Source organism: Sturnira hondurensis, unplaced genomic scaffold, assembly GCF_014824575.4.
Source record: "Sturnira hondurensis isolate 20B ecotype Veracruz unplaced genomic scaffold, ASM1482457v3 Scaffold0000022, whole genome shotgun sequence".
Classification (NCBI taxonomy): domain Eukaryota; kingdom Metazoa; phylum Chordata; class Mammalia; order Chiroptera; family Phyllostomidae; genus Sturnira; species Sturnira hondurensis.
This window is the reverse complement of record NW_028072653.1, coordinates 2,163,282-2,185,295: the sequence shown is the minus strand read 5'-3', so window position 1 is coordinate 2,185,295 and position 22,014 is coordinate 2,163,282. Positions and strand designations below refer to the sequence as shown.

At 51.0% G+C, this 22,014-nt stretch overlaps 1 protein-coding gene across 2 annotated transcripts in view; it reads left to right on the top strand.

Annotated features, from left to right (window-relative positions):
• The window catches only part of ATP10B (ATPase phospholipid transporting 10B (putative)), a 145,007-nt gene that overhangs the window by 90,128 nt on the left and 32,865 nt on the right, over nucleotides 1–22,014 (top strand). For both annotated transcript variants that reach the window (XM_037032259.1, XM_037032963.1), the window contains 7 exons: nucleotides 719–825; nucleotides 4,264–4,395; nucleotides 7,485–7,612; nucleotides 9,098–9,350; nucleotides 10,347–10,585; nucleotides 17,579–17,770; nucleotides 19,072–19,675. In XM_037032259.1, coding sequence (XP_036888154.1) covers nucleotides 719–825; nucleotides 4,264–4,395; nucleotides 7,485–7,612; nucleotides 9,098–9,350; nucleotides 10,347–10,585; nucleotides 17,579–17,770; nucleotides 19,072–19,675 — 1,655 coding nt within the window. The remainder of the gene's footprint in view (nucleotides 1–718; nucleotides 826–4,263; nucleotides 4,396–7,484; nucleotides 7,613–9,097; nucleotides 9,351–10,346; nucleotides 10,586–17,578; nucleotides 17,771–19,071; nucleotides 19,676–22,014) is intronic.

Here is a 22,014-nt window from a genome sequence, read left to right as displayed (position 1 = left end):
AATCCCAAAGGAACGCCATCCGGGCGGAATAAGGTCCAGATGCCAGGGATCACTGCATCGCCTGGACCCGGATCTTTCTAGTGTGGGGTGAAAAGTGCGATGCTCCCTGAGGCCAGAGCAAGGAAAAAACTCCATCCAGCATTAAGAAGCCGCCTCCCTGTATATTGCACTGAGGGCCACGGTCTACTTTCTGTGATGGAGCCAGAGGAGGGTAGTTCAGGAACTGGGCCAGTGAGAGAAGGAGCTGGAAGGAGAGGAGCCCGCCAGCGGCCCTTCCTTATCTGGCTCCCCCTACCAGAGGCAGGACTGCCTGGTGTCTGCCTGGACTCAGGGGGTCAGCCCATGCAGTGCTGGCCCCAGCCACTAGGGGACAGCCGGCAGGTGAACCCAGCCCGAAGGGAACATAACACAGTCCTCACAGGGCCAGAAGCCATTTCCCCCACAAAACGTCTTCAGGCTTTTTCAGAGTGCTGCTCTTCAGGTGGGCAAACGAGGACTTCCTTAGGGGTGGGTAATTCCCTTCTAATGGTCCAGCCAGAAGTTGCACCTGAACTTGGAGATTAGATTCCAGATTAATATCACTCTTCTGAAAAAGAGGGAGGGCAGGGTCGTTGTTCACTCACCACTTCCATCCAGTTCTGGGATGCCATTGAGGTTCCATCGTTCCCAGTGACATGACGAGGCCACCAAACTGCCCCCTGTCTTTCCTCGTCCCCAGGGAGCATCCTGACCAGACCAGGACTGGCTTTGGCAGTGAGAGTCTTCTGCTTCGAGGCTGCACCATCAGAAACACCGAGGTGGCTGTTGGCATCGTCATCTATGCAGGTGACAGTGCATTTTGTCCCTTTCCTTTAACTTTCCTCCTCTGTCCCCTCCTCCAAATCCACCTCCAAGTCTGGGGGATCTCCCATCAATTCCAAGGGGTAGAGTCACATGAACTTCCCATTTCCCAGCTGAGCAAACTGAGGCTGGAATCCCAGCTGCTCATTCAGTTCACAGGAGACAGAATTAGAGTCCAAGGGACTGTCACTCAGCTGAACAAGACAGGGAGAGAGATTCCCGATCATTCACCCCAAATGGTTTTGCAACACTAGTGGGCAAGATGCAGTATATCTTACTGAGCCTGAGGCTAAGATAGTAAGGCTGAGTAATGCAGAACCTCACCAAACTGAATAACTTCATCTTTCATGCCTTGGTTTCCTCATCTATACAATGGGGGGAAACATCTGTATCTGCCTCAGAGAGAGAGCACTCATGAGGATCAGATGAGCCAACACAGGAAGTACCAAGGCCTGACCGGTAGTCACTGTGCTGTTTTTGCAATTAAGTCTTTATCGTTATCTTGATTCATTTTATGGCTTGAGTTATGGCGGTTGGTCTCTCCTTGCCACTGCAATTTTGCTTTCTTGTTAAAAAAAAAAAATAAAGACAGCAGCCTTTCTTACTATGAAATCTGAAGTCTTAGAAGGCGGTCTGAAGACTTCTGTATCCCTGGAATGCATAGCCTAGTGCCCCGAGAGCTTTTAGTAAGTGTCTGTTGTTACCTTAACAACAGCAGGCTTCTTCCCTCTGTAGGGAAACAGACTCCCCGAGGTGTCCGCTTTCACTGGAAGACTCCAGAATGCATTTGCCTGGGGCTTCCACTCACTGGGACACTTTGGAGTAGTTAGTTTGCTTGCTGTGTTGTGTGATTTCTTTTATTTATTTTTGTCTGAGGAGAACCCCACTTTTGATGGACATAGAAGAGCATGTGAAGCATCGGTCTACCTAAGAATCATCTTGGGGGACTGTCAGAGAAAAAAATAAGCATTTAAACATCTCCCTCGTTTGAGGGAAGGGAGGTTGTATTTGTTGGTTCAGGTGACTGTTTGTAATGGTGTTCGGTAATGGAGTTCGGTGCCCTCTGGCAGACCTACTGAAGATAACCTCTGTCCCACCAAGAAACCCCACGTAGGCGTACAGTTGGCCTCTCTGAGTGGTCAGAAACACAGAAGCGCTGTGTGGGCTATGGGAGTGGTACGTGGGGGACAGATTTGGAAAGAGAGTTCACTGTGGTTCTGGGGGCGTTGGCCCACCTGCGGTAAAGTCCACTCACCGGCGGCACGCGCCTGAGCTAGTTTGGCTGAGCTTTCAACGCAGGGGAACTGAGAGTTCCTACCTTGTGGGGTCATAAGGTTCCCACGAAGTGATCTGTGAAGGGGACAAAATGCCTGGCGCATAGTAACTTCACAAATGTGTACTGGGAGGGTACTGATCATCCCCCCTGTTGTTACCTAGAGCGGGGTGCTCAGCCTCGCACAGCCGACACCTAGGCCCGGCTTGTTCTCTGTGGCGGGGCTGCCCTGTGGGATGTTCAGCAACATCCCTGGCCCCTACCCACTAGATGCATTGGCACTACCTTCTCAAGATGTGACAACCAAAATTTCTCAAGGCATCGCCAAATGTCTTCTGAGGAGTTCAGTCCCCCTGGCTGAGAACGACAGGTCCAGAGTCCCTCCCTGGATAGTTTGGGTGGGCAAAATTGGAGCAGCTCGGTGTCAAAGCCCCAAAAAGCCAAGCTGAGCTTTCCAGGGAAGACAACCCAATGCGGAGGTGTGCGCCCCTGCTGTGTATGAGGAATGCGTGTAGGTGCTCTGTGTATATTCATTCACTCCCCCGCCCCAAACACATACGCAACCATTATCTCCCATTTTACACACAGGGAATTGAGGTGCCAAGGGGTTAAGTCTGTCAAGGTCACTTGTCTCCTAAGATTAATTCCACGTAACCCAAGGTCAAGTGCCTGCAGAGTCTAACTCTGACTCTAGAGCCCACGTTCTAACTGCTGCACCACGCTGCCTCCCCCTAAGGCCAACTTTGGCTGAAACCACAGAGGAATCGAGAAGGTGAGGAGGAGCAGGCATTTGAAGAGGGTGGTCCCAAGCCCCCTTGTGTGGGGCGACCCTGAGTCAGGCAGGAGGGCGCAGTGTCATCAGCATGGTCAGCCTGTGCTCACGTGTTGGGGAATGCCCCTCGCAACAGCAGCGACCCTGGTCCCATCCAACAAGCCTAGAGTTTGCTCACTTCTACCATCTGGTTGCACTTTACATCCAGGGGGCAACCAGCTGAGTGGCATTAAACCCATGCACTGCTGGAGCTGATGCATTAGTCTCCTTTAATTTTGCACAGAAGAGATGTAAGTGGTGGTTTGCCACTTGACTGTGGGAAGGCAGCACGGCAGTTAGAATTCAGTAGTTCCCAAGCACAGGCTCCAAACACAGAGTCTCGGTTCCACTCTCAGCCGTGTGCTGGTGGGAAGGGAAGTGGGCTGGGAATCGGGGTCCGGGGCGCTCCGTGTGGCTCCGGAGCTAATTTCCTCTTCCGTTTTAGGCAAGTCCCTTGTACTTTTCTCTAACTAGAAAAAGGGGTGATTGGATGAGATTGATAGTTTTCCAATGTTGTTGTCCTTTCTTTGAACAAAACTTTATGTGGGCAGAACCCCAAGGCATGAGTCAAGCTGCACAGTTTATGTCGGGGTGGAGGCCTCGGGCCCGACCACTCTTGCCCAAGCCATGCCCACACCTTAGACAAAGAAACAAACAGGAAAACAGCTGGCCCTAAGCAGTGTCCTGCCCCAGGGCCTTGACACCTACGGTTCCCCATCCCCTTCTCCCAAGTCTTCTCTCTCCCTTCAAGTCCTTTTCAAATGTCATCTCTTCCCAGAGGCCTTCAGGAATCATGCTCTCTGAAACCATCTCATTTATTAGCCCTCCGTTGACTGCTTATTTCATGGGACATATTACTAACTGCAGTTACTTATTTATTTCCTTGTATATTTTCACCAGAAGGTGAGTCATCTGTCTTAGCACTGTCTACCACCACTCGCCCCTAACAGTGCCTCTGTGCAAGTGAGAAAAAGATAGCCCTTCCTGAAAATAGCTTCAGCCCTTCCTCAAAAACCACTTACTGTCATTCACCAGAAGTGGGCCACCATTAACTTACAGATCCATGACAACTGCGAAATGAGGGGTGCCTCTAGACCTGCGCAGGGCACAGCCGAGCATGGCAGCCTTGCCAGCGCCCACCAGGGCCTGGCATGTTGGGGTGCTCAATAATGTGCAGCCACTGCAGCAGCTCTCAGCAGCCCCCCTGAGGCAAGGCAGATGCGGGCTGGGGGAGGAAGCCCCCCCGGGGCTGTGGGCTCCTGGGAGAAGTGCCCAGGCTGTGGTCCAGGCCAGAGGCAGACGGGAGCCAGGAGACTGACAACCTCATTTTTCCTCGAAGGCCACGAGACGAAAGCCATGCTAAACAACAGTGGCCCCCGGTACAAACGCAGCAAGATTGAGCGCCGCATGAACACCGATATCTTCTTCTGCATCGGGCTCCTCTTCCTCATGTGCCTCATTGGAGCGATAGGTACGGAATGTTCTGAAAGAACAATACACACTGCCACAGGAATCTTTTCCTTTGCCTCTCTGAGCCTCAGTTTCCTCATCTATAAAATAGAGGTCATCAAATATAAGGCCTCCCCTGTCCTGTCACAAGAGACCAGGGATCTAAAAATGCCTGTGAAAATCTCCTGGAAGTACTAATTACTGAAACTGTTAGGAATATCGTCTATTATTTATTTGTCCGAGAAATACTTACAGAAGCCAGGCCTCTCTCAGCATGAGAAGACGAAACAAGGTGAGTCCGTTGGAGCCCCCTGGTCCAGCAGGAAGGAGCCGGCACGTGGACGGGACCCGTAACAGTCTGTCCCCTGGGGAGGGCCACAAAAAGTTAACACAAACTTACTGGTTTAGAACGGCACACTCTATTCTGTTAGCTCTGGGGTTCAGAAGTCCAAGATCAATATCACCATGATAAGATCAAGAGGTCAGCAGGCCTGGCTCCTTCTGGGGGCCCCAAATGGAGAATGTGTCCCTTGTCTTTTCAGCTGCCAGTGACCACCTGTGTCTCTGGGTCTGTGGCTCCTTCCCTCGTCTTCAATGAGTATTACTCCGCTAACACACGTCTGATAATTCACGTCTCACTCTCCTCACGTTTTTTTCTCCCTCTGCCTCCCATTTATAAAGACACTTGTAATTACACCCAGGGGCCCACCTGGTGACCCTGGGTACTCTTCCTCATCTCAAGACCCTTAACTTAATCAGTTGCATCTACAAAGTTCCTTCTGCCATGTAAGATAGCATATTCCCAGGCCCCAGGGTTAGGGACGTGGACACCTTAGAGGGCGTTATTCACTCGACTGGAGACCACAGGTGTTGAGGAAGCATGAAAGAGCAGTAGGCACTCTCAGAGAAGGTCGGTAGGAAGGGGGCAGGGGCAGGAGGGGGCGGGCAGATGTGAAAAGTAAGAGAGAGGTCACTCTTGGCCCCAGGGACAGCACAGACATAGAAAAGGCAATCAGTTCGGACAGAGGAGCAGTTGGCTATTTGGTGTGGTAAGAGCAAGGCAAGAATGGCGACCCAATCGGAACCTAGCCGGGCTGAGTTCCCCACCTGCACAGGGTGGAGAGCCATGAGAGGCAAGGCGCAAGTGGTCCAAGCCATTCATGTTGAGCCTTGGAATGTAGGCACTGAGGGACCCTTGTTCTCACCCACTCTGCCCCCACTAAGGTTCTCTCTCAGGCTAGTTCTCAGGACCCTTAAGGAGCCCCTAAAAAGCTCCAAGGAAGGACAAGAGGGAGAACGCCCGTACTGAGTCCAGAACCCCCTGCTGAGCAGTGATGATGTTCGCTCTTCAGTCACCTGCATCAGCTACTGTCCCCTTCGCTGGTTTTAAAGGGGAGAGTCTAAAAGGCTAAGACCTTCCTAGGACCTGAGAGCGTATGTCTGTGCCATCACCAGTGGGAAGACAGAGGAAGTCAGTCCTCTGGACAGCCCGCAGTGTTTAATTAATACTTCCCAGACGTGTCTAATGGCAGTCCCCATGCGAGTGGCCCACGGCTGGAAGGAGGGCACCTGAAGGGAGGGACACAGACAAGCAAGGAAACCGACCCCGTGTGGGCACATTGTGGGTTCTCAGACACTGCAGTAACTGTCGCCTTTGCCTCAGGACCTGCTTTTCAAGGAGTGTCGGAGCTGGAGAGGACGTTTGAGATCACCTCACTGTGTCTCTAGAGAAAGGAAGTTAGTGATTATAAAGGTCACACAGTGAGATAAGGCACAGACAGGCCAGAGGTAGCTTGGCAGATCGCCCAGACAATAAATAAATTGAGCAGGCATGGGAGAGGCGGAACGCTATTCTTTCTGAGAGTTGATGACTAATGCGCAGAGACGTCCCTGCAGGATGGGAACGCTTTTAGCCAACGCCATTCCGAGTTCTTTATCACACATTTGCCTTGATTGTGTAACAATTGTGCCTATTTTTTTTTATGGCCAAGCATGCCCTCCCAGGCCTTTCGGAGCACCCCATACCCACCCAGGCTCCAGGACCCCGCAAGGCCTCCTCCACTGTGCAGCCTTCTCTGGCTTCTCCCATGAGTCTCTGGCTCCTCTGAAGGCCAGTGGCCCTGACTCTGTACCATGTGTTGGCCCCTAACCTCGTGCCTGGGAGTCTCCTTTCTCCTGCCACATATGACGGGATTTGCCCCAACCTCCTGGGAAAAGAAGCATCTTGGAATCCGGGCAGCATTTTAATTTTTAGTCCCTATAGTACCTACTCTAGAGCTGGGAGCACTGCAGAGCACATTTAGGCTCTTCTGGACTCTCAATAATCCTGTAGGGAAGGTAGTATTACAAACTGGCAGGTGAGGATGCTGAGACCCAGGGAGAGGCCAGCAGGTGCTGGATGCACTTCATCTGGTTAGTCTTCCCACGATGGGTGTTCTCCCCATTTGCAGGCCGTGAAACAGAGGGCTCAGCCTGCACCAGATGCTCACGGGGCATCGCAGGCTTTGGCACAGAGCCTCTCAGGCCGTAGGGGATGTGTCCCTGTACAACTGGCTCCCTGACTTGGCAGGGAACTTCTCAAGGACAAGAACGAGGACCGATTCCTTCTTGAATTGATAAATGTCAGAGGGAGGGAGGATGGATGGAGGGATAGATGGATGGGTGGAGAGATGGATGGAGAGATGAATGAACAGAGAATGGATGAGTAGGAGAATGGATGGATGGGTGGGTAGATGGACAAGGACATGCATAGGGGGAGAGACTAGGCAAAGATCTGGGTGTGTCAGGACTCCCCAGCCATGCACTTTCGTATCCCTTTCCCATTTTCCAAACCCGATAGAACAGAACTTCATGGAGATATAAGTAATGCCCATGCTAGTCACCTGTGGTGAGACAGACGGGATGCCTAGGGAGAGACTGATGTGTAGGCTACAAGAAGGACCACGGCAGAGCTAAAGGAACACAAGCTCACACACACAGCTAATTATATAAAATAGGGGTGGGCGGCTCCAAAGCCCGCTCGTTTCCGGGAACAGGTCAAGGGCTGATGCAATTGCCCAGCCTCAGGACTGAGTGGAGATTCTGTCTCACGCTGGCTTTGCCTCCTCTCAGGTCACAGCCTCTGGAACGGGACCTTCAGAGAGCACCCTCCCTTCGATGTGCCGGATGCCCAGGGCAGCTTCCTGCCCCTCGCCCTTGGGGGCTTCTACATGTTCCTCACGATGATAATCCTGCTCCAGGTAGGACGTCCCCTCTCACTCGTGGTTACGAAACCTGTGGCCAACACCCGTACAACCGTGTGAAATGACAATCAATGCCAGCCCCAGGAAGGAACTAATGGATCTGAGATGGGGAGACGTTCATTGCTTTCGTGTGGGTCTTTGAAAATATTTGCACTGGGGTGAAGGCGGGACCAGGCCTGCTTTGTGAGGGAGACTCGCCCCCAGATACTAGTGGAAAAGAATACTTATCAGGCTCTTCTCCATAAGAGTGAGATTACGGCAGAGACCCACGTACGCCTGCGCCTTTGTCAGGCGCTGAACAGGTGAAACCTAACACCCGGGAGTGAGATAACGCAGTGCAGGGAATGACAGAGAACTGTCGAGCCCTAAACACTGAGAGAAAGAAATCACAGGTGCTTGAGCATTTGATAAGTCAGGATTTTAATTTTTTTCTAAAAGGAACTGACCCTGTATAGGAGAAAGAAACAAAAACACAGAGCACCTACATGAGAGGAGGGAAAAAATCTTCAGGCTCTATAAGAAATCACAATCTATGAAAAGACGAGGAGGCTTCATCTGCATTTAATGTCTTGCCCTATTAGAGAGCGGTTCATTATCCTCTTACTGGCGAACGTTTTCGAGTCGTTGGCTCATTCATTCGTTTAGCAGAGTAATCCTTTCTACGTGTGAATCAGATCACACCCTGCTCTGCACAGGCCTCTCCAGTGGTTTCACATCCTCTCAGAGCCCAAAGTCCGTACTGCAACCAATCAGCACTGAGTGATCTGGACCCTGACCCCCTCCCTCCCAGGCTGCTCACTCACACACCTGCTCTCACTTCCCAAACACCCAGCCGCTCCCAGGGCCCAGCGTTTGCGGGAATGCTCCTCCTCCCACAGATAGCCTCGAGACACACCCTCACCTTCAGGCGTCCACTCCAAGGTCCCTCCCAGCCATCACCCTCCACCTCTTTTTCTTTATGAGACTTACCAGCACCTGATATGTATTTATCTGTTTGTTGGAATTTGAGGTCTTCAAGGCCAGAGATAATGTTCTGCTCAGGGCGGTGTCTAGGCGACACACAGAAAGTGCTCCATGAATATTAGGCATTGAATCCCTGGCCAGCTGTCGACAGTAGGTCTGAATCCCTGTCAGATGGGAGGCCACCCTCGGTGACACTGACATCCAAGGAGGAAGGAAGTCCTGGGACCCTGCACAGAGGCAGGACAGCACCTTCCCTGCTCCCCGCTCCACATTAAACAACCAGTGGCCAGTGCCTGCCTCACCCCGGACTCCCCTGCTGGAAGAAGGCATGTCTGTTTTTCAGATCCCCCCAAGAATTTCAAGGGGCACACGGAGCTATCGACCTTTCCTTTCTCAGAGCATGTCCGTCATGTGAGCCAACCTCAGCTTTCCATGAAAAGCCTTTGCCGCCTGCCAGACAGGGTCCTGAGACAAGGACCCGACCTGGGGCCTGACTCGGTGGGACTCGATCTCTCGCAGGTGCTGATCCCGATCTCCCTGTACGTGTCCATCGAGCTGGTGAAGCTCGGGCAAGTCTTCTTCCTGCACAACGACCTCGACCTGTACGACGAAGAGACGGATTTGTCCATTCAGTGCCGGGCCCTCAACATCACGGAGGACCTGGGCCAGATCCAGTACATCTTCTCTGACAAGACAGGGACGCTGACCGAGAACAAGATGGTGTTCCGGCGCTGCACCATCGTGGGCAGCGAGTATTCTCACCAAGAAAACGGTAGGAGGCCTCCCGGGGCTCCCTGTCCTGTCTAAGGGAATCATCCTGCTCCCCCAGAGAAGGGGACAAAAGACGTCACCCTGGCTCTCCACAGCGGCCGCATGGCTTGTGGAGAGGAGCGTCCAACATCCCTGTGGCTTCCTTGTCACAGATCGGTGCTGCTCTCATCACCTGTGAACTCACATTTGTTCACAAGGCTACCAGGGACCACCTGTGTGTGGCCCTGCCACACGTCCCAATAAGGTTCCAAGGTTTAGGAATTTCTTGGTCTACCTTACCCGAGAGGACAGGCCTGGGTCTAGGTGTGTGGTCAGGTGGACACATCCCGGAAATGCCTTCCATGCTCACCCATCTCCTGGATGTTCAGAGGCAAAGCTTCAACGTAGGAGACAGGGCTATAACATGCCCAGGCTGTCGTCTCGCGTGGACTGAAGGTGACCTTTAAACCTGATCTGATTCCCTCGGTTGCCCCAATCTGCACACCCAGCCCCACCCCGTGCACACACACTCACACACACATTTTAACTAAAAGAAGAAACAGGAGAGCAGCGTTTATTCTTTTGGGTGGGATGGATGGAGAAAGAGAAAGGTGGCGACATTCTAGGGAACCCAATTCCCTTTGCCTCAATGCTAACCACTTACATGGGAGCTTCTGATCCTCTCTAATAATCAAAACAGCTATACTATCAGACTCAGAGCATTCTAAGCTTCAGAACAACTCTTAGAGTTCAGTACTCTTTTAAGACTCTTAAGGAAACAGAGGCACAAGTGTAGCCGAAGCTCAATGCCACGTAGCTAGGAGGTAGTAGAACCAGGGTTTGAACCTGTCATTTGGTTGCACCCCTTTCTCCAGTCAGGGCAGCCAGCTCCCTACTTTCCTGAGCAGCACCGTGTTCTTCATCTTTGCTCTGACCCCCACTCCCAAAGTCTGGGGTTGCCCCCGCCACGGTCCAGCCGAGGTATGTCAGGGGCAACCACAGGATTTCTTTCTTGCAGCCAAGCGACTGGAGGTCCCAAAGGAGCTGGATTCAGACAGTGAAGAGTGGACCCAATACCAGTGCCTGTCCTTCCCAGCCCGAAGGGCCCAGGGCCCAGCAGCCAGGAGGAGCCAAGAAGGGATCCAACCTCTGAGGAGGAGCCAGAGCGCCCGGGTACCCATCCAGGGCCACTCCCGACAAAAGTCGGTGGGGCGCTGGGAAAACGCGCAGTCCCCTGTCGCCTTCAGCAGTTCCATAGTAAGTCCCGGCCTTTTCCTCTTCGATTTGCAAGTGGTCTCTGCCGGGGAGAGATGGGGGAGGGCTCCAGGGTGTGAAAAGCAAAGGGCGGTGTAAGCCCTGAGGGACTCTCAGGATGCCACCCCTCAGTCTTATGTCTAATCTTCCTACCTGTTTTCTTGAGCTTACGCCATTCTTGCTAAATCCCAAAGTGCAGTATTTAGAATCAGGGGATTTCATATAAACGTAGATTTAGGGCTTCTCTTTTAAAAATGGAATTTGGAAACTTCTCCACACTGAGCCGGCATTTCCATGTGGAAGTAATTGCTCAAATTACAGAGTTGGTGCCATTTAAACGGGGCATGTCATCCTCGGTTCATCACAGTCCCCCGCCCCGCTTCTCTGTCTGTCCCTGTCACTGAGCCGAGAGCCAGCGGCATGCTCATTACACGGGTTTTTCCAATGATACAGGTACAAGGAAAGAGAAATATTTGCCATGCCTCTGTTTCTATAAAGTGGAAAAACCAAAGATAAGATTAGTGGCTTATGCATTTCAAGAAAAGTGTGACCATCAAAAAGGGTCTTAAATTTGTTATGGAGCAAAGAACCTCTATGTCAAAATTACCCATGCCAAAACTCCCTTCACTTACCTGCCCGGCCCCTGTGGTCATTGGACTCTGCAGCTTTGGTCTGCGGCTTTCTGCGTATGGTCCCTTCACACTTGACCCACCGGGACATCCATCACTGAATGTCCAGGTTGCAGGTGAAGAAATTGAGTTTCTTCTCCCAGATTTCACAGTGTTGCCTAGCAGTCACGGCCAGAACCAGGGCCTCTGGCCTCTGGCCCATTCCATACTCCTCTACACCAAGCTCTCTCTCTCTGGGGGACATGTCATCTGGAATCTTCTGCACTTACTGAAAAGGGCACAGGGAACCTCAGCCTCTTGAGCAAGTCACATGCTTAAAGAAGAACCTAAAGTGCTCTTATCCCATGACTAGAAAATTAGATTTTCAAAATGATCCTTCCAGTGAATTTCCTGCCAGTATTTATTGTCATTAACACACAATGAGAGAGGGAGAGACAGAGAGACACGTCGACATCAATGAGAAAGGGAAGCATGATGGGTTGCCTCCTGTGGGTGCCCTGACCGGGATCGACCCCACAACCGTTTGGTGTACAGAACAACCCAGCAACTGACTGAGCCAGCCTGCCAGGGCTCCGTGTTCACATCTTTAAAAACTTCTGCCTCCCGAGGTCCTTTTGAGGATTTCATCATTGAAATCATGCCTTCTAGATGGATGGGTAACTAACCGAGGTTTTAAATAACCTTTCTCAAAGAAAGCTCTCTGCTTTGGACACATGCTCACGTATCTGGAGACATGGGAGGAAAGTAGGAATTTTTAATAAAAACAGTGCTGAGCCCCCTCCCCTGAGATTCTGGTATGCTTGGTCTATAGCAGGACCTGAGCATTCATACTTTTATTTCTGATGATTCTAGTGAGCGACCGAGACAGAGAGTCTCTGGAAGCACGCCCATCCACCCCGACTAGGAAGCAGTCTGCCTTTGGCTCACATAGGCCCCTTCTCCAGCTTGGAGGGCATTGGCTGAAGGGAGTGATTTACACAGCCTCATTGGGCTCTGACACCCCCTGTAAAACATCCATGGCCAGCTCTGGCTGGTGTGGCTCAGTGGATTAAGCGTAAGACTGTGAACCAAAGGGTCGCTGGTTGGATTCTCAGTCATGGCACATACCTGGGTTGCAGGTCAGATCCCCAGTGGGAGGTGCACAAGAGACAACCACACATTGATGTTCCTCTCCTTCTCTTCCCCTCTCTCTAAAAATAAACAAATGCTATCTTTAAAAATATATCTGTGGCTAGAGTGGCAGGTCCTGGAAACAGTCCGTGGGCAATGTCCGGGCAGCCCCAGAGGATCTCCCAGCTCCCACCCCTCCCACTCTCGGCCGGCTCTCGGAGCTTGCCTCCTCTGCCCCCAGCCCACATGACACTCAGGCTGGTCTGATCACCTGCCGGCACCAGCAGGTCTGGACCTTGCCTTCGAAGACGCAGTCAGAACCTGCCTCTGAAGGCCCTGGGTGCCCTGTCATGGTGGAGCACCTGACTGCGTTCCAAAGGAGCCTGGTCTTGGTCTCCTCAGCTCTTTGTTCTGAATCAAAAATATAATGAGTCTCAAGGAGAACAACAAAGGCTGGGTTTTTTATTTTACTACAAAGAACAACGAAGCGTGCGTTATTTTTTGCCTAATTGAGTGCTATAGAATTTGTGGCTTCAGGGTAGGGCAATATACGCGGGCAAGTGGTGAGTGCTGAGCCAGCGTTTAATATTGTTGATGGACAGACAACGAAATGCCTTCCCCCACCCCCACCAGCCCTCCCCCTCAGTAAGCAGCCAAGATGGGAGCAGAGGGTCTTTGTTTAGAAGTGCTACTTGCAAAATGCTTTCCAGAACCATCAGACCAAAGAACATCTTCCTAATCTTGAAATTTGCGTTGGGGACCCACGTATTCCCAGACATCACCCCTACTCTGTGCTGTGGGCACGGCCCCTCCCTCCCCTCCAGAAAGAACACCTGGCCCTTTGCCTCTTTCCCTTATCTCAGTCTTCCTTTCTTCCTTAGTGAGAGATTTGCACAGCACTCCAGTCTCTTCCTGGTGGGAAGGACGACCCACGTACACCCTGCCATACCCCCCGCCACGGGAAGGTTTGATAAGAGTCCTGGTTTAATTAGCCAAGCGCAGGGAAATCTTTTGGAAGTGATGTGACCACACGGGCAGGAACAGATGAAGGCAATCTCAGCTGTGCTTCCCTTCGTCCCCAGGGTCCCGTATGGGGACACATGGCTGCAGTGACCCTGTCCACAAAAGATGGAAAATGCCCTGCTTGCTAGGCCCCTGAGTATTTCCCCCCCCGGGGGCTTAGGTCCCATTTGGGGAAAGCTGGCCACAACAATCCACGTGCGTCCATTTAAGCACAAATTCACAAACATCAGGCTCTCCCAGTTCTTGAAGCAGACCTGCAGCATCAAGGGCACCACAGCCTCAGCCAGGGCAGCATCACCTCCCTGAACAGTATTTCAGCCTCCAGCTCCTCAGCACCCAGGGAGGCTTGTTTCCACCACAGAAGTGCAACCACGTGGTTAAGCAGTGAAAAGAAACCAAGGGGCAAAGAGTGGAAAGTAGGTCTCCCTCCCTGCCTCTCCTCTCTGTCCCCACCACCCCAGAGGAAGGGCGTGGTTCATGGTCCCTGTGTCCTTCCCAGCGGTGTTTTACCTGCAAGGAAGCAAACAAGCATGGTATGAGCATGTCTTTGACCTCAAACGGAAGTATACCCCACACACTGTTTTGGACTTTGCTTTTTCCTTTTTACCGAATGAATCTTGGGAAATACTTCATGTACAGGGAGGGGCAAAAGTAGGTTTACAGTTGTAAGTGTGTAAAAAGGAATAAAAGACTTTATTCTTACATTATGATTTGTTAATTATAGAATTATTTTCTGCCCTGGCTGGCGTCACTCAGTGGATTGAGCCCAGGCCTGCAAACCACACGATCGCGGTTCAATTCCCAGTCAGGGCGCATGCCTGGGTTGCAGGCCAGTTCCCAGTGGGGGACACACCAGAGGCAACCATACACTGATATTTCTCTCTCTCTCTCTCCTTCCTTTCCCCTCTAAAGATAAATAAAAAAGATCTAGAAAAAAAATTTTTTAAAAGAATTATTTTCCATAAGAATAACTGTAAACCTACTTTTGCCCCCCCCCCCCCGTGTGTAGACAGACAGACAGGCATTCCATAGAGTGCTACTTTATCCCTTTTTATAATGGCTGTTAGCAATTGTTGGATGGTGGAGCCATCATCTGTTTATACGTGTGTGTGAGTTTTTCTAGTGTTTATTCTTAGAACATCACTACTAAATTGTGAGTACGTACATTTTTTTTTATTTTGATTGACACTTCCCAAGAGGCTGTACCAGGTTCGACAGCAGCAGAGAAGCGTCTGCTTCCCCCCGCCCCTGCCTGTTCTGTGGATCTCAGCGCCCACTACTCAGACTCTGGTGCTGGAACCGGGGGCCGGAGCACCACTTTCGGGAGCTGGTGGGAACCCAGGTGCTAGACTTGCTGAATCAGCATCCGTGTTTAACCAGATGCCCGGCTGATGCGTGTGCCCGTGGAGTTGGGGGAGTGCCAGCGCAGTGTTTCAGGGTTCCGGTTTTGCACTGGGCAGAACTGGATCCAAGTCCCAGCTCTTTTGTGTGTGTGTGTGCATGTGACCTCGGACAAGTTGCTTGACTTCAGGGAGCTTCAGTCACCCCTTAATTAAAATGCGAGGCTGATAGTAACTATTTCAATGCTGTTCTGGTGATTAAATGATGTATTTGGAAGCACTTAGCAAAGCACTTGACTTTGCTCTAAGTTGTCGGTAAATGTATGTGAGGATAGTAACAGGATCTGCAAGGTATTGTGTGAGGTCCAAGGTCACCTTCCTCAGAGAGGGTTTGTACGAGCTGTAGGTCATCCTCAACAGAAAGAAATCCAACCGGTTGGGTGTCTGACCGCCACAAAGCACTCATCTGAACAACTGGTGGTCCCACAAGTTTGTATTTCTTTTTGTTCAGAAAAGTAGACTAATCAGAGAGCCCCAAGGTGGGCAGTGCACTGCTTTCTCTAACTGTCCTAAGCACCACGATCCTAAATGTTAACGGATCAGACAGGAAACCAGTGGGCTGTGGGCGAGGGGAACCACAGGGACCCTGCCCTCCAGCAGCAGGTCCGTGGTGACTGGATAAACTTAAGTGACATCTGCAGCGGACACAAGCAGGCCGGGCCCTCTGCCAGCGCTGGAGAGAAGGAGGTCCTGTGCAGAGATTTTTTTAAATGTGTCCCTGTTTGATTGGGTGGACGGGCACCAAAGAGGAGTTTGAACAGAGGGGCCCGTGAGCTACCCCGTGGTGAGGGAGCGTGGCGTCTTAGATAGGAGTCAGCCGACAGGTTTGCGTGGTGCTGTCTGCCAGGCACCGGGGACACATGGCTGTCTCTCCTGATGGTACTGAGACTAGAGGGTAAGTGGTCATGGTATAAACAACCGTTAAGTCACTTTAACTTTGTCACCATTCAGAAATACATAACGCATAGCTTGCGGCGAAGCAGGTGTGTCCGAGGCTGGGAGTCGGGCGACGGGAAGGCTGCCCTGGTTCTGACCTGCATTCAGTGTGTGATCTTGAGTGGTTCACCCCCTTCTCTCTGCCACTCAGTTTTATTGTCAGCAAAATAAGGGGGTTGGCTCTGCTGACCTCCAAGCTTGTTCCCAGCTCTGGGTATCTGTGGTAAGAACTGAAAGCACCCCACTCCTGTATCCCCCCTCCCCCACAACAAAGAAGTCTATTTCGTGAAGAAAGGTTCCCATAACCCCTTTATAATCTTGTCGTCTGTCTGCTGAGCACTAAGGATTAGATACACAAACCCATCCGTTGTGTTTGGGATGCCAGACCCTGAAGATGCTGGCTGCCAGCAAGGACCAGAGCACTTTCTTCTCATAAGGTTATTCCCTGGCATCGAGGTTGAGAGCATGAACTCTAGGGTCATATGATCTCGAATCACCTGGTGTCACATGATCTTGGATCAACTGAAGGAATCTCTCCCGCTTACGGTGTGACTTTGGGTGAGACACGCAATCTCCCTGGGGAGCAGTTTCCTCATCTGAAATGTGAGGATCACTGTACATTCCTCCTAAACTTTCAACCAAACTCGGATTACTGATAGGAGTGGTCTCACGTGGAATCTTCTGTGCAGAACGGCCTTTACCATGGCTAACTGTTGAAAGCTGGTGGTTGTTGAACTTCGGCTTCAAACAGAGCAGTGGTCAGAGCTCTGGAAGATACAGCTTTGTGGTAAATGCAGTCTCTCTCTGTCTTTGAGGCTCTAACCTCATCTCTGGAAAGGATGGAAGAAATTTGACCTTACAACATAGGTCAGTTATGTGCTGAATTCCAAAGGGTGGTATAAGTGGCAACTTCTACAAAGATGCCAAAACTTGGAAACCCACAGATCCAGCCCACAGACTGAAAATAATAATGAGTTCCAGATCATCTCAGCTTTATCTCAAATAATCACGAGGTTTGGCAAAGCAGGCTGACACTGGAGCATCTTACTAGCAGGGCCGTTGCCAGCCTTTCGGTGAGGTAGGACTGGCCAGCGCTCACAGCCCACACGTCCCACAGTGTCCTCCTCTGCGCTCGGGCCCACTTCCCTCCTTCACCGGGCCTGCTCAACTGTGGACATTCTGAGTCAGGAGCCTGCTCTTGGGGCTCAGAAAACAGAGAACTCATTGTGGGCGGATAAGCTCTCATGGGCACATAGGCCTTCGCATGGTTGTTGGAGTCGAAGTAGGGTTTTGGTGGACAGGAAGGGACCTTCCAACCAAGGTGAGATCAGAGGCACAGAACAGGACTCTTCACCCAGGAGGCAACAAAGAGACACCCAGCTAAGCTGAGGTCTGCGTTTAGACGTGGTGGGAGTAGAGGGTGGAAGTGCAGACTGCGAACAAGGTCAAGTGAGAGTAAATGGATTGTGTTAACAATGAAGATCTCCTGAAGGTCTGTCCAGTTCAAGAGTGCCTGAGGGAAACTGTGTTTTAGGAAGATGTGTAGGTGATACATATGAAGGGTGAGAAGGAAAAGAGGCAAGAGACAGCAACATCAGTTTGGGGGTGACGAAGAAATCAGGATTGAGGGCTTTAGGATCTGAGCCTGGCTGGTAGCATCAGGAACAGAGGGAGGTACTGTGAGGGGAGAACTTCCAGAGCCTATAATGGGTGGGCACGTGGGTGAAGGAAAGGGAGGAATCAAATCGGAGTCCGTAGTGCCTGACTTCGGGGTAGGGGCAGCCATCTGGATTCCGGAGTGCAAGGAAGACGATCATTTTTGCCCCAGGTGTGCAAAGAACCCAGGTCTGGAGGGGGCCTTGCTTTGGGAAAGACTCACCCAGGCCTTTCTCTTTCAGGAAAAAGATGTGACTCCGGATAAAAACCTACTGACCAAGGTGCAAGAGGCTGCCCTGTGGCTGGGGACCTTGCCAGACTCCAGACCCGCCAAGCCTGCCCTCTCTACCACCTCCTCCATCGCTGACTTCTTCCTTGCCTTGACCATCTGCAACTCCGTCATGGTCTCCACAATCACCGAGCCCAGGCAGAGGGTAGGGGCTGGTGAAGGTGGGGTGGCAGGGAGAAGGGGGGAGGGAGGAGGGGGAAAGACAAGAGGTGAGGCTCTGAACAGGAAGACAAGGCACTTGGGCCCTAGCCACAGACTCCAGGACCTTGAAATCATACACTTCCTGAGCCTCAGTTTCCTCATTTTTAAATAAAATGAAAAAGGTTATTTATGAGCTTTCTGTGTAGCTTTCAAATTTTGTGTGTCTGTCTGCAGGGTAGATAATAAAGGTTAATATTTACTGAGCGCTTGCTACGTGCCAGGCTGCACAGCAAACACTTTGGCTGCATTATCATTTAATCCTCACAGTGGTATGACTTTAGACTTAACAAGTGAAGAACCAGAGGCTCAGAAAGCTTGAGTTATTCAACAAAAGTTGTATGTTTAGTACCTGACAGAACCATCCGTATGACTCCATAACATCTTGCTACACTGGTCTCTGCTTTAGTGATGAAGACAGCTTTGTCTTTCACTACCCATCGACTCTCCACCAAGCTCTCGTGTGACTCACTGCTGAGAATATTGGGTGTCACAACTTGTGACTATGAAATTAAGAAAAAGATTCACCCAGGCACCTACTCAGAGCCTCCCCTGCTTATGTCCAGATCCCAAAGCACCCTGAAAAGTCACTCCAGGCACTGAAAATTCGCCCAGTTATCAGAAGTCTCCAGGGATCTCTGAGAGGACGTTAGCATCACCGGAGAAATTAACTCTGTCTCCGTGAGGGGAGGCAGTAACCTCTGCAGGAAGACAGCCTCCACCTCCCAGCGTTTACATTAACAGGGAGGCTGCAGTTGGCAGGGAGCGGACGATCCCACCCTCTGGAGTCAGACAGAACCGGCCCTGAGTCCCAGCTCTCATGCTGGGTGATGATGGCCCATTTACTCAACCTCTCTGTGCTTCAGTTTTCTCATCCATGAATTGGGATGATAGCAGCCCTGAAAGTTGCTGGGAGGATGAAGTGCAATGAAGGCTGTGGTTAGGGCCTGGGGAATGTGGACTCTTAGTGTGGGTCTGGCTTTTGTCTCCTTTCCTTTGTCTCCGATTAGAACGGATGGTCATTACCAATCCCAAGAATGTCACAAGTGGAGGAAACATCTGGCCTAACAGTCTCATTTTCTAGGTGGGCAAACCGAGGCTCACCTAGGGGAGAAGGCTCGCCCACAACCCGGGAAGGCCCAAATAATTTATTTAAAGCACAATGACCTTCAGAGTCTGCCGTAAGACAGCTTGATATCTTTTTCCAACTTTGAGAGTAACGTTCTCCTTCCCCCCTTTGATCTCAAGGTCACCCTGTCCTCCTCGACCAAGGCTCTGGGGACATCCCTGGAGAAGATCCAGCAGCTCTTCCAGAAGTTGAAGCTTTTGAGCCTCAGCCAATCTTTCTCATCCACGGCGCCCTCTGGCGCCGACTTGGGGGAGAGCGTGGAGGCCAACCTGCCCACCACAGACTCAGATGAAAAAGAGGACGATGCCTCTGTGTGCAGTGGAGGCTGTTCCTCTGATGGCGGCTACAGGAGCAGCACATGGGACCAAGGTGACACGCTGGCATCTGGGTCGGGCGCCTCCTTGGAAGAGGCCCTGGAGGACCCGGCCCTAGGCCTGGCCAGCTCTGAACTCTGTTACGAGGCCGAGAGCCCCGATGAGGCCGCCCTGGTGCACGCCGCCAACGCCTACAGCTTCACACTGGTGTCCCGGACACCCGAGCAGGTGACCGTGCGCTTGCCCCAGGGCATCTGCCTCACTTTCAACGTCCTCTGCACCCTGGGCTTTGACTCTGTCAGGAAGCGAATGTCTGTGGTGGTGAAGCACCCGCTGACAGGTGAGATCATCGTCTACACCAAGGGCGCTGACTCGGCGATCATGGACCTGCTGGAAGACCCTGCCCGCGGTGAGTGCCCCTCCCCAGGGCTCCCGTTGGACTGGGCTCTGAGGGGTCAGAGCAGCCTGGAACAGTAACGGCGAGTTCCAGTTATAGCATCACTCGGCCCAGCCAGTCCCTCAGGGACACAGACCCACATGCCGATCTCCTCAAAGCAGGTTCCTTAACACACACTGCATCCCGTGTCTCCTCGACCTGGAGAAGGATGGTCTTATAAAAGGAAAGCCTCTTTGTTATCCCAGTTTCTAGTTTTCCAACCTCATTGAAACATGGACTATCCATACACTATTTTTAACTAGGGCACCCATTAATATACCCTAGAATGTGCTGTGCCCCTAACTCTAAATTTTGGAGAGAAGCCAACTAAACCCACAGAGGGAAGTGACCTAAGAGAGGTGCCCTGGTCACTAGGGGTAAATTCTCCGCCCAGGTATGGTCCCTGAAGCCTAGCCCAGAGCTCCCTCCCAGCCTCCGAATTCTGCACCAAGCTCGGTTCACTCTGAGAAGCCTCCGGTGTCCCTCTTTATCACCCCTTTCCCCAGCCTCTCCTAAGTAGATTTTCCTAAACCTGCACCAAGCCAGAAGAATGTTCCAAAGTCTCTCCCTCTCAGTGTCCAATTTTGGAGCAGCATGCCTCGGTGCACAGTGACTCCTTGGTTACTAACAAGGAGCAGACAGTGATGGGGCTGTGATTCTCCCGGGACAGTGGATTCCAGCCAAGCTTCGGAACTGCCCAGGCAGCCCTGGGCCTCCTGCATTGTCAGCTGTGAAGCAAAGCCAAGAGGTTCATAGCGATGGATGAGTGTTTAGAATGGGAAGGGAGCTAATGAGGTCTCTTCATTTCCAGACTCTGGCAGACAAGTGAATTCAGTGTCTCTGAGTCCCTGGGCCACGGCCACCAGAGCCGCCCCAGAGGTGTTTTTTATTTGTTCCTCGGCTGATTGCAAAATGGCTTAGAGATGCTCCCAATAAAAGACACATGATCAATGTTGCTAAAGCATTGAGAACTAAAGCTTTGAGATGGACGAGGGGGAAAATAGCCTGCGGTTTAACATAGCAATGGGGTTTGAACATCCGATTGGACCCCAAGGTTTCTGTTAGCCCAAGCAAAACAGGTCAATTCAAAGGTAACCAGATAGAAGGCAAAAGGGTTTAATCTTAGAAACTGATGTCTTTGAAAATAAAATATTGCACATAGTGCTCAATAAGACAATGCATAAAGACTGTGCTTAAGGCACCGGGAAAACAGTAACACCTTTGAAAAAATGAGAAAATAATCTCTCTGAGAGAAATTTTGCAGTGTATAAAAACAGCCTTAGACTGCTATTGTGGGGGGAAAATCAGAGCTCATTGGGCTTTCTTATACTTATCTTACTTTTAACTATTGTATCTTTAATTTTGCATTCTATGGAGGGATGGATGAAGTGCACAAAATCTGTTTACTACGTAGGGCCTCTGAAGATCTCTATCTAGACCTGTTTTTAAAATAAACTCTGACCCTTTTTCAAGCTCAGCTTGTAAAGGGTGGCAATTGATTGGTGATGTCTGTGGCGTCTTAGATAAAGCAAGCAGCGATAGCATCAATCCTGCCCCATACCCACTAACCCAGGATGAAAAATTCTTTTTATCTGGTAGATAAAAGTATGGGAACTTCAAGAGAAAAAGATAACTTTTTCTAAAAGAAATGTATTGTGTAGGACTTTCTAAAGGGGACTGTGAGCAACACAATGAAGTATTTTTCATTCTAAATACTAGATTGGTAGGAAATGCAAAAAAAAAAAAAAACAATTTCTAAGACCATTTCTTATCTAGAAAGAAAGCCTAATTCAGCAAACCCAATGTGGTGAAGAATTTAGCAATGAGAGTCGAGTCCAAAGCTGTCTTGGGACCTAACCTGATGTAAGGGCTGAAGTAGATGCCAGAATAGGTGCTGGAATCTATGTCTAACACTTAGCAAACAGTTGGTCATCCAGGGCTAAAGCAGCTACCAAGAAAACACTGTGAATAATAATAAAGATTCCGATTTCTGGTGCCCTGGTTCCAAAGAGCTTCGACTGGACCTGGGAATCTCCATTATTTGTTGAAGGTCCCAGAGAATTCTGAGGTCAACAGGCGTTTGGGAACAACGCATAGACCATCTACTCTGCTTAGACAGTGCTCTGCCCAGCCAGGCTTTTGACAATCAGCTAGAAAGAGCAGAGGACGGAAGGGGCTCCCAAAGCCATCACATCACCTTCCTGGACAGCCAGGAGAGCTCCCCTGTATACAGGGAGGGCTGTAAGGGGCCCCCCCCCTCTTAACAAGTCCAGGATGTTAGGAATGGGATCCCTGAGATTTTGCACATGACT